The 12,539-nt window shown below is 34.1% G+C and overlaps 2 protein-coding genes across 2 annotated transcripts in view; one reads left to right on the top strand and one right to left on the bottom strand.

Moving 5' to 3' along the window:
* Positions 1–1,754: 1,754 nt before the first annotated feature.
* LOC128861005 (procollagen-lysine,2-oxoglutarate 5-dioxygenase) overlaps positions 1,755–12,539 on the bottom strand; it is a 41,255-nt gene continuing 30,470 nt past the window's right edge. The window contains exons 9-11 of the mRNA XM_054098851.1: positions 5,727–5,853; positions 2,712–3,146; positions 1,755–2,632 (exon numbers count right to left, since the gene is read on the bottom strand). Of these exons, the coding sequence (XP_053954826.1) occupies positions 2,348–2,632; positions 2,712–3,146; positions 5,727–5,853 (847 nt within the window). The 3' untranslated portion in view covers positions 1,755–2,347. The remainder of the gene's footprint in view (positions 2,633–2,711; positions 3,147–5,726; positions 5,854–12,539) is intronic.
* On the top strand, positions 6,598–12,270 carry LOC128861008 (immunoglobulin domain-containing protein oig-4). Its single transcript, XM_054098864.1, has 6 exons — positions 6,598–7,219; positions 10,721–10,827; positions 10,897–10,978; positions 11,165–11,232; positions 11,829–11,904; positions 12,016–12,270. Exons 1-6 carry the CDS (start codon positions 7,135–7,137, stop codon positions 12,096–12,098), a joined length of 501 nt encoding a protein of 166 aa, XP_053954839.1. The 5' UTR covers positions 6,598–7,134; the 3' UTR covers positions 12,099–12,270.

The following is a 12,539-nucleotide window of genomic DNA, read 5'->3' as shown; positions in this document are numbered from 1 at the left end:
TAATCACAGATGTGGCAACCTAACGGAAGAAACAGAACTCAAATCAGTTGACTTCAAGCGTCACCTGACGGTTGTTCCGGGAACTTTTAGATCAAGGTGGTAGGTACTCCAATCGTTAAAAGTGGAAATAAGAATAAAGAAGAATATGTTAGGTTAGGTTGTGTTAGTGGTAGTCGGTCTATACGACCAACTCTCTTAGATCTTACAGGTCCCTTGTGATACCACTGTGCGACACGGGAACCTCAGTTAGTTTTCTTCGAGGAACCGTTTTGTGATTCTTATGAAGCGCAGAATTGGTCCCATCCCTAACCCAGATAGATATCTACTCCGTAAGAAAATAAATGAATAAATATATTCCTAGACAACCTGCTCTGATTTTAGCTAAGGCTGAACAATTGCAAAGAAAGAGCACAACTGTTTCTTCCTCTTCCTCATCTCTACAACTTCTACAATATGCAAGGAATGCCTCCCATATAGCCAATAACCGATTATACAAACGCAAGTAGTTGCGTGAGCTAACTGACATCGTAAAGATATCAAAAGAACGCGTCGTCTTTATATTGCATTCGCATTTGACTATGAGAAAGTCCTGTTCAAAGTGACACCCGCGTTTGCTCACTGTTGACATAAACCAGGAACGTTTTTATGATTCTGAGCAGTGTTTGGTAATTTTTAAACGTAATAAACCGGAATTTTTGCGTCGATAAGTGACAATGAATGAAACAAGGATCCATTACTTCACTCCGGAATCAAAGCGATCATCGTATGAGTGAACAGCAACTGGCGAGCCTCGCTTAAAGCGCCCGAAAGCACAACAATCGGCTGGAAAGGTTATGGCCTCGGTATTTTGGGATGTGCGTGGTGTAATATTGATAGAAACGTCCGCATATGGCAAAGAAAAGATTTTATTTCATCAATTCAACGCACCGTGTCAAAAGTCAATCAAAACAATGGCAAAACTACATGAATTGAACTTCGAACATACGCCGTATTCACCAGATTTGGCTCCCAGCGACTACTGACAGTTCGCAGTACTAAAAAAAATGCTCGCCAGTAAGAGATTTAGCTCGCATGAAGAGGTTATCGCTAAAACTGGGGCATTTTTTAAGACAAAAGATAAATCGTTCTACAAAAGAGGTATTGAAATGTTAGAGCGACGCTGGAATGATGACGTTGTTCTTGATGGAAATTACGTTGATGAATAAAGCTAATTTAAAGAAAAACTCCTTTTTTTTTATAGGCCCGGAACTTTTCAGCCCATGTGTTAATTCAAGGTACCAGTGTTCTTATTCCGGCGCGAACTTTACGAAGCACTCACCCTTTTTATCTCAAGATATTCAACACGAATTTCGCATCCAATGCACCTATAGCTCGTACTCTGCGCGAATTGAATGGGATCTCGAATACCATATCGTTAGATTTTATAATAACTAAAAATTAATTCTCTTCTTTGGTGCAGCATTTAGTTGGCTAATATAATCGTATTATTTTTAATCAGGTTGTATTTTAGTTTTAGCTCATTTTATTTGTTATTCTATTAATATTAGCACTAAGGCAATAGTCAGTAAGTACGTTTGTGTTTTTTGACTAAATTAAATAAATAAATATCTCCTATAAATCACATGCAGGTATTGGTATTTTTTTAGAAGCACGACGCAAAAAACTTAATTCCATCAAAACAGAGTCGCAGTATAAAGCAAGATTAGGAACCCCTCCGCTAATCAGTTGGGAGTATAGATATAAAAAATGCCAGCTCTACATTCATACATAAAATATGTTTTTTTATTCATTTATTGCTTATTAATCAATCACTATTCATCAAACACATACTTCCGCTAACTGGCAAAGTAAATATAAAATACGGCTGTTGTAAAAAGTTACTACATTTTACTTGATTCAAATCATTGGGACAGTTTGGTTTATATGTATTGTTTAAGTAGCTTCATTTGTAGACAAGAGTATATTGGTTAATTGGTTTCGAAAAATATAAATTCATTCATAATGACGAGTATTCAGCAAAGTACGCACGGAATGCGTGCAACTAGTTTTTCACGTTTGTTTATAATAAGTGTTAATATGTATGTATATGTGCATGTATTTGCATAAAGTTTGTATGATATGATTTCTATATATAGTGTTTTTTACGACTTTGTTCTTTTTTGGTTGCGTAGAATTATGTAGTCTCTTACAATTCGATTTGATAACTAAGAAGGCTTTTGGCAGCGTCATTATAAAGAAATCAGCTAGAAAACGACTAAATGTAATCTTTGGGCATGCCAATGGCAGTTTGTGCTTAAATTCTAAATAGATGTGATCCATTAGCTGGTCCACTCAGCATATCCGACATTTATGGATCAATGAATGAAATCATTATGTAACGCGTGCCATTAGTCACCGGCAATCCTTCATGATAGTGCGTCAAACGACCTGGATGCATAAACATCCAACCTTTGCGTGTCTTATTGACCTGACAGTCGTAGCGTAGGAAACGGCAGCCACCGCCTTCATAATCCACATCCACACTATTTAAAGCAATGTTGATGGTGTATGTCGAGGAATCATGATGTGGACGCAGTGAGGGTTGTTCGTCCGGGCGATAGCGCACCATGAAATTCATGAGCGAGCGTGGCGGCTGTCAGTGAGAAATATAAATGATGTCACATTATTATTACTTTTTTTCCAAATATCAAACTCATTACTCCGGCACTTACATTATGGTAGTAGCCCGTAAATACTTTTTCCTGCAGCGGACGCACAATGTAATCGAGGAATTTCAACCACAGTGGATCAAGTCCCACCTGTTTCATGTGTATGTCTCGTGTGGGCACCGCTTCATAGCCACCCTCTAACCTACTATCCTTATTGCTGCCGTCCGACCATTTCCCGTAATGCTCCGCAATAGCAACCAAATCATCACAAAAGGCATCGGTGGCCACCTGGAACCAAAACACATCCGGACACGGTTGTTCTATGGTCGCATTGGGTTCCAAGTATTTGAAATAGTTGGGGTGTATGTACTTCTTCAGCCAATCGTATTTGTTGCTGAACAATGCGTAAAAATCGGGACGTGCAAGAGTTGTATCGAATTTATCAGCATTCACTAAATGACCATAGACATGTTGATTGGTGACAAACATGAAGACACCCTGTAAAAAATAAAACAAACGACATTATTACATATTACAGTATGGCTAAATTTTCGTGGTAGTATCAGCTAACAAACTTATAAACGCTGTGAGACTAAAGTTGAATGCAGTTAGTTTATTTTTAAAATAAGAAAGTAGGCGCGTGCATGAGAAAAGGGTCTCAGACAGAGCGTACAGGGCATTCGAGTAAAATCAAGCAGGCTGCGCACAGGTTTTCGCAACCGAGTGATTTCTGAATTATTCTAAAGGAGAGCTCATCGAACCTCACCCAACTCAACCTAAGAAAGTTAACTTTTAAGTAGAGCTCACACAATAAATAATAGAGCTGACTGTTAAGACTACAACTATACTTGAATGACTAACTTGAACGATGGCCGGGTCTGGTGATGGTCCTGCGGTCTGGGTATTTTATTTAATTCATCCTGCTTTCATTTGTATTAAGATCTATTGAAGAGATCGCTCCCTCAACTTTTTCGTCCACCGTAAAGCAATCCTTATAAATATTAGCTGCACTGTAGATACACGTTTACCGGGAAAATCATTTAAGAGCATTATTATTTAGGTAATTTCTAATCTTCATCGATCCCCCTAGACGATCCCTCCTATTTGCTTGCAGACCTCGAGTAGCATGTGACCTCGTGTCATAAGGATGACTTCGGTCTTATATTTGGCGAGTCCCAGGTCGTGGTCCTTAAGCCATATTTGCGTTGTTATCATAACTTGGTTCAGCTTCCGCTTAGCGTCCTCAGTTTCCTGGGCTGGTATGACCGCCGCTATATCGCGAATTCCACTAGATATGTATTCTCTGGCATTTCTATGCCCAACATCTCGTCTTAGCTCAGATTCCAGAGATCGGGGCCGCGAAATAGATCCTTGAAGTGCACCAGACGTTACCGCTTTTGTTTCCTGGCCATCTGGTGTCGTACAGCAATTCACACTCACTCAGGTTGCTCTGGAAAATCCTTAGCAGTTATGTAGGTATTCGAAACCTTTCTCGTAGTACCTTTATAATGTCTATCCATCGTAAGCTGCTAAAGGCGTTTCGTTCATCAAGCGTTGCCAGGACGGCGATGAGGTTCGGGTAGTGGCGTCTGCGATGAGTGCGGTTTGCGCTTCTTACCACCTCCTCTATTGCGTCGGAAAATGTATTGCCTTGGTGGCAATCTTCCTGCACTCTCAACAATCTCTGCAATTCTGCGCTGTATGAGTTTCTCAAGCAATTTCACGGCACTGCCCAGCATGCAAGGCGGATGCCAGGCTGACGGTTGCGCTGGGTCGCCTTTAACCTTACTGATCAGTGCCAGTGTATTTTCCACAGCTTGGGGAAGATGTTTTGCGCAATGCATGCATTGTAAACTTCAAGCATCACGTCTGATCGGCTTTCAACCACAAGTTTGAGAGCTTCAGCAGGGATGCCGTCTGGACCTGGAGCAACATAACAATACTTCGAATCCATATCGATGGCATTGTTTAATCAGTCGAAAAATCGAAAAGAAATAATGAAAATTTGTATCAGGAATAGGGACTGTCATGTTGAGAACGAATTATGATGAATAAAATTTGTAATCGAGTTGAACTTTGGCAGCAAAAAATTTTTAATTTTTAATTTCATTGTTTTAGTTGCGTATTTTTTAATTTTTTTCCTTTTTAATCCATTTTAGCCTACACTCGCAGAGCCTGTAATACGTGTATCAAAGGTTTGTCAAGGCATCGTAATGCGCCAATATTTCACGTAACCTAACTAGCGCCGAATAGGAATAAGAACTTCTCTTTACATCCTAGGATTGCCTTTCTAAAACTTTTAGTGCCTTGAAACCTACTGGAATATCATACATACACAAATGCATACATTCATACATACGTACGCAGGTATTTATTTCTATATATAGGATTATCTAATAAGAGATGTTATTTTGATATTCAAAGAAAAATGTTATTTTTAATATAAATGATCGGATGTTTATTTCATTATAAAGAGAAAGGTATGCCGTTAATAGTGGAAAATAACATCAGGCAAATGACCACCACGACCACGCTTACAGGACAATATCCATAACCGAATCGCAAAGTGGCTGCTCTATGTCCTCGATAGCCCCACGAATTCCATCTTTGAGGTCTTGAATCGATCCTGGGCTGTTGGCGTAGACCTTCGCTTTCACGTGGCCCCAAAGAAAAAAGTCACAAGGTGTTAAATCTCAAGATTTCGGTGGCCAATTGTTATCACCTCTTTGAGAGATATCACGGTCCGGAAACTTTTCCCGTAAAAGATCAATGGTTTCGTTGCTTGTGTGGCACGTAGCGCCGTCTTGTTGAAAATAAACGTTGCCCAGATCAATACCATCCAATTCCATAAAAAATCGTTAATCATCTCTAATCTAATCTAAATAACACCTGTTATTGGAAATCCCTTTATAACTTTAAAGTGCACAACTAACAAACCAAGAAAAATGTGAAAGCAATGGCCATACCCCGCTATCTGATCATATTTCAATGCTATTCGGGCAGTTGCCCGTATATGCAGAAATACATACAAACATACTTGTGTATGTTCTGTTTTTTATATAAATTATTTTTACTTACAGCTCTCCGTAGTGATTCGCACATTGCCATATCGGGGTCATAGTCGCGATGGTGATACGAGATATGTTTGAATGCACTGCTCTTAATCAGATAAACACTGGACACATACGGGACATTCCACATGCCACTAAAACGAAATTCAGAAAGAATAAAAACACATGTAAATAATTGTAGGTAATGGAGGTAAAAACCCAGGCATAACCATAAAAAAGTATCTAAATATGGAACAATAGCAGCTGGCCATATTATTGTTGATAAAAATATGAATACAAACAAAATATGAATGATGGCAGAATGTCCAAACAGAATGTCCTACATACAAGTATAATGCCATATACATATATTAAAATGCTATGAATCAGTATACATATATATATATATATATATATATATATATATATCTGCAAAACTTTGTGTTTGAATGCAGACAATGGGCCCAAATAAAAATCGTTTTTCGCGAATCTGCAACAAAGTAAACAAATTCATAAAGCAACCAGTGACACAAATGCAATTCCAGCGTCAAATCGTCACCACCACACTACAACAACACCAAGTGCTCGAGTATCCCAGAGTAGGGTGCATGAGTGGGTGCAAAAAAACAAAGTTTGTCTTTTTTGGGCTAGAGGCAATTTATTAATTTAGTGCCCCGAGAGTAAACAACCGCAACCCATAGAATACAATGTTGTGTATGCCACTAAAGCGGTTATTCGTCAATGCGCCAATTCAAATTGTGGGAACGGGGCAGGTTACTGTAGCATAGGTGGAGGTTTGCCGCAATGGAGATTAATGGATTTGACGCGATGGAGGCGAACGGTGGAAAGGCTCGTGGCAGTGACGTTGTTGACGATGATGGCGCACAGTTTGATTGTGAATTTCGCGTGGTCAGTAGTTGCAGGAACATGCCTCTGAGCTAACACATCACTCTTTACGCGCGAAGAAAGTTGAAAATATAATTAGAAACCGAAATAGAAAATTGGACGTTATTAAAAGGAAAAAACAAAACGAAAATCTATGTAAAAAAATTGTAAATAAAAAGTTAAAAATAAAAAAGTCTGCAAAAAGATCGAAAAGCAAAGATACATTAATCAATTATTTCCAAAAAACATAAAAGCGACTCTATTTCCCACTTAAAAGCATAAGATCTTTATACAAAGCGCAAAGAGAATTTAAATTAAACCCAACTAACAGCAGCAATAAAAGTCTTTTGCCTTTTTGGAAAGCATTTTGCGCTACCTAAAATTAGGTGCAAAGACAAGAATTATTACAAAAAATTTCAATAATTTAAACTACAAATATAAAAGACAAAAATACAAATTACAAATAATTTCAATAAATTCAACCACAAATATAAAAGACAAAAATAATTACAAAAAATTTCCATAAATTCAACTATAAAATAAAATATAAAATGCGCATTGCTTGTAGCGGCAGTTTTATTCACATTTGCTTGTTACTGATCAATTTTTTATTGCTGTGCAGCAGCGACGCGCAACGTAAGTGAAACAAAGTACAATTAACATGCATACATACACACGTATATATATGAATAAAAATATTAAATTAATATTGAAAAAAAAATATATATATTAAAAATTATTACCTACATTTTAAAGCTAAAAACAATTTTATCAAAATGCTATCAAAAAAGCGTGGGAAGTATCTAATAATAAAAAAAAATTAAATAAATAACTTCTTACAGCATTAACATTTTTTATTGTATTGTACTTTGAAGACTTATTGAGAACATAAATATTCCAGGTACCGTTCTGTATTCAATATACGCTCACAAAACTTAAAAAAAAACAATTGTTTGCTGTAAAGTCATTTATTAGGGAAATATACATATATAAAAATACATAAGTAACTCGAAAAAAATTATTTTAAGAAAATAACATTTTTGAAAATTTTAATAAAATCAAAAAAAAATATTTGAAAGTCATTCAAATAGTTTCTAATAATATAATATGAAAAAATATTATATATAATTTTAGAAATACAGGAAAAGTATTTTTACCAAAAAAATTAATATAAATAAATCTGAAACAATTTAATAAAATTAAAAACAAAATTTCGAAGTCATTCAAATAATTTCTAATAATATAATATGAAAAAATAGATAACTTTAGAAATACAGGAAAAGTATTTTTACCAAAAAAATTAATATCAATTAATTTGAAAAATTTTTTAAAAATTAAAAAAAAAATATTTTGAAGTCATTCAAATAGTTTCTAATAATATAATATAATATGAAAAAATATATAATTTTAGAAATAAAAGAAACTTTTAGAAATACAATAAAGAAATAGTTTTTGAAGTCATTCCTTTCATATAATTATAAAAAAATTATAATATATTGTAATATAAAAAAATATATAATTTTAGAAATACAGAAAACGTTTTTTTTCCAAAAAACTTATTTAAAAAAATGAATTTTTGAAATCAGTGCTTTCATAACACATAAGCACAATTCTGATGAAATAAAATTTTTCGAAAAAAATATTTTAGGAAAAACTAATTAAATAAATAGATTTAAATATATTTGAAAAAAAAAAATGTTGAAAAATATATGTTCCAAAAAACGTTATTTTTCGAATAAAATTATAGAAAATTAATTATTACAGTGCACTCGCGGTAACTCGAATAGCCGCTAAGTCGAACGACGTGCTAACTCGAACACATTTTTTTCCCTATTGACTAGTTTGTAACTCGAACAATATTAAAGCGCTATAACTCGAACAAAAAAACAAATTTATTTGTACACACATTCTTTTCAAACATGTACATTTTGTACATACATACATATGTAATAGTATATGTATATAAATTATATGTATACTAGTGTATTGTCCATATGAATATTTCGACGTTAATATCCCGTTAGTTTTCTGGGAACAACATCTTGCATTGACCAAATTGCTTTAAATTTGTCATTTGTAGTGTATCAGTGCATGTGAGTAATGGATCGTAAAAGGTTGAAGTGTTTAACATTAAAAGAGAGGGCTGAAGTCCTTAACAAAATTAAACGTGGATGTAGTGTTACTTCTCTAGCGAAGGAATATGGGGTAGCCAAGTCCACCATAAGTCTTATAAAAAAGAAAGACAAGGCAATTTTAAAAGCAGTAAACAACACGTTTTTGGGTCCTGGGAAGAGGAGAACTTTAAAAGCTTCTGAGTTTCCTAAAATGAAAGCCGCTTTATACAAATGGTTTCTGTCCCAAAGAAAAAAGAATTACCCAATAAGTGTACTCATCTTGAAAAACATAATTTACAGGTCGAATTTACGCTTTATGATGTTAACAAATGGAATGATGGTGCCGAATTTACCGACACAGAAGTAATAATTGAATCTAGTGATTCTGAGTCTGAGTTAAACAACACAACTGAGACATGTGAGCGGATATCATCTGAGGAGGCAGTTAGCTCTTTCAATAAGGTAATTCAGTGGGCCACAACTGAACAAGTAAGCCCCGCAAAGGTTAACACTCTTCAATTGCTGCGTGAAAAAGTCATATTCAACATTGCTGCAGGCAAGAAAAGACAAACACACATTACAACTTTCTTTTCGGCCTAACTTTTCTGTTAAAGCTGACTTTTTTTGTGTAACTGACACAAAGACTGCCAAATATTTGTTGAAAAATATTGAAACGAATTAATTATTTTAAACATATTCATGTTCATATCCATATGTAAATAAATAAATAAATTTAATTGAAAAAAATCGATATCGATGACTGTTTTTTTAACATAGCACACTCAATTGATAAGTCGAACAAATTCGATAAATCGAACAGCGCCTGTTTTAATTAGTTCGAGTTATCGCGAGTGCACTGTATTACTATTATTAAGATCCTTCTCGTATAAATACCAATACTCCAAGATTTATTTCAGCATTAGCTACCGAGACCATCAGCTCTGTACTGATTATTATTTATGTTTCGTATCGTTTGCGTTGGTCGCGTTGACGTATTTTTGACATTTTTTGAGGATATGTTTTAACGTCTGATTTGAGGTTAGGAAAATTAATTAAATTAAAATTAAGTAATTATAAATATTCACTTAAAATATTTAATCTCTGGAAAATTTTATAATTCGAAAAAACATTTTTTGTGCATTTTTTTATTTTTAAAACCTCTATAAAATATTGTAGTAAAATTTTAAATTTCTATTTTTGTTTTTTTTTTTTTCTTTTAGAAAATATAAAAATTTATGGAGCAAAATTTCGTATATATATGATATTAAAAAATATATATTTTTGATAAAAAGGCGAATTATCAAAAAAACTATTTTTGGAAAAATATGGAGCGATAAAATTGGATTTCTTTTCTTTTGTTGAAAAACTATAACGTTTTTAGAAAAAAAACTATATTAAAAAAACATGTATTTTTGCCATAAAAAAATCGTTAAATATTTGACTGAAAATAATTAATTTTTGCATATTAAATATTTTGACAGAAACAAATTAGTTAGGGAAATTTTAAATTTTGAAAAATTGAAAATTTTGAAAACTAGTTTTAGTAAAAATTTCCTAAATTTTTGCAAAAATGTTTATATTTTATTTTGAAATTTCGTTTCTGGAGTTTTCCTTTATTATCAAAAAATTGTAAAAATGGCATTTTGTGATTTTCCATTATTTTTAAAATTACACAAAAAACATGTGTATATTTGTACTATAAATAAATTTTGAAGTATTTGATTGAATATAATTAATATTTGGAAATAAAAATTTAAACAAACAAAATTTGTTGGAAAAATTTTAAATTTTGAAAACAACTAGTTTTAGTCAAATTATTTTGAAATTTTGCAAAAAAAATTTTTTTTATATTTTTTTATAAATCTCATTTCTGGAGTTTTCTTTTATTATTAAAAATATAAATTTTTAATTTTACCATTATGCTTAAAATTTTTCCCACCCCATTTCTCACACAAATTTATCTACAATTCACTCGTTTATATATCTTTTTCGCTCTCATTCTCCTCTCTCTCTCTGTTCACAGGCACCGTCGGCGCACGCGGCGTATTGCGAAGAAATTACACAGGCAAAAAGCCCGTTGTCATACAACATCGCTCACAGGATGCGGTCAATTATTACGATCACGAAAATGTAAAAATAAGAATTTATATATTTTTTGCCTATTTATGAGTAGTTTAAAAAACTTGGCAATGCTTTTAGGGTGCAAAGATAATAAAATCATCGCACTTTGAATTGGATTATACGCTGGGACGAAAAATCACATTCTTTTGCATGGCTCAGGGTAAGTTGATGAAAGGTATGATAGCCAAAAAAGGCTAAGATAGGCAGAAGTGTTGGATGGAGTAAGTTAAGATATTTCTTTGGTACACTAGAATTTGGTAACGGTGAAGAATTTATAAATATTTCTTAGAAAAATGTTTTTTACTGTATGGGAAACTAATTTTAAAATATGGTTAATTTTTAATAGGCAATCCGCGTCCCACAATTACTTGGTTCAAAGATGGAGCTGAATTGTATCAGCATCGTTTCTTCCAGGTGAGTTAAAAACAAAATTTTGTTTCAAATAAGCTTTACTTAAAACTGAACTTGGACGATGACAACATCCGATGAAGCGACGCTTGGAGTGTTCGAGAGAAAGATTCTGCGTAAGACCTTTGCACGTTGGCAACAGCGAATATCGCAGACGATGGAACGATGAGCTGTATGAGCTTTACGACGACATAGACATAGCGCAGCGAATAAAGATCCAGCGGCTACGTTGGCTGGGTCATGTCGTCCGAATGGATACAAACGCTCCGGCTTTGAAAGTATTCGATGCGGTACCAGCTGGTGGTAGCAGAGGAAGAGGGCGGCCTCCTCTGCGTTGGAAAGATCAGGTGGAGAAGGACTTGGTGTGTCCAACTGGCGCCGGTTAGCACGAGAAAGAAACGACTGGCGCGCTTTGTTAAACTCGGCCAAAATCGCGTAAGCGGTTATAGCGCCAATTAAGAAGAAGAAAACTGAGTTTAAGCAGTGACCAAAAACGGATATTTTTTGCTTATGTTTGGATGCTTCCAGAATTGACAGTTTGACAGAATTGATAATTTGGATTAAATTGCATTCACTCATCAAAATTCAACTCTCCTTTACAGGTGCACGAGTCACACATCGATGCGGATATCATAAAATCGAAAATGGAAATCGATCCGACCACACAAATGGACGCAGGTACACAAACATGCATATTTATTGTTGCTGCATTTAAATCTTTTAAAATATCTACTAATTCTAAAATTTTCAAAAACTCTCTTAACTCTATTCTTACTTCCTATTACACAGGCTACTACGAATGCCAAGCGGACAACATTTACGCGATCGATAGACGCGGTTTTCGCACAGACTATGTTATGATTAATTTTTAGTGAAAATTAACAACAACAACAAAATCAAAAACGAATAAAATTGTATGTATGTTTAAATACAAATGTATGTAGAATATTGTGGAAAATTTGCATGTAGAATATTGCGGAAAATCTTAATTTAAATTTTAAGCACGAAAATTGTCTGTATACGCAAAACTTCTTGTCATAAAGTAAATACAAGTTTCTTCATATATTATAACAAATAATTTTTTATTTAATATAAGGCATAATAAACAAATAAACAAGCCAATGCGAGTTTAGTTATTTGTGTTTGGCACAGACATCGGTGCAGTTGTAGACAGATGGGGGCCGAGTGTTACAAGCTCACAATTTCGTATCTGTATGTATAATTTGCTACAATGCAGTGGGAGAGTGTTTGGCGACAAATTGGCTCAATTATTTAATTCAAGAGATTTTTCGGTTGAGCACTTAACGTTGTTT

This window comes from Anastrepha ludens, chromosome 4 (genome assembly GCF_028408465.1).
Source record: "Anastrepha ludens isolate Willacy chromosome 4, idAnaLude1.1, whole genome shotgun sequence".
NCBI lineage: Eukaryota > Metazoa > Arthropoda > Insecta > Diptera > Tephritidae > Anastrepha > Anastrepha ludens.
This window is presented reverse-complemented; position numbering and strand designations above follow the sequence as displayed.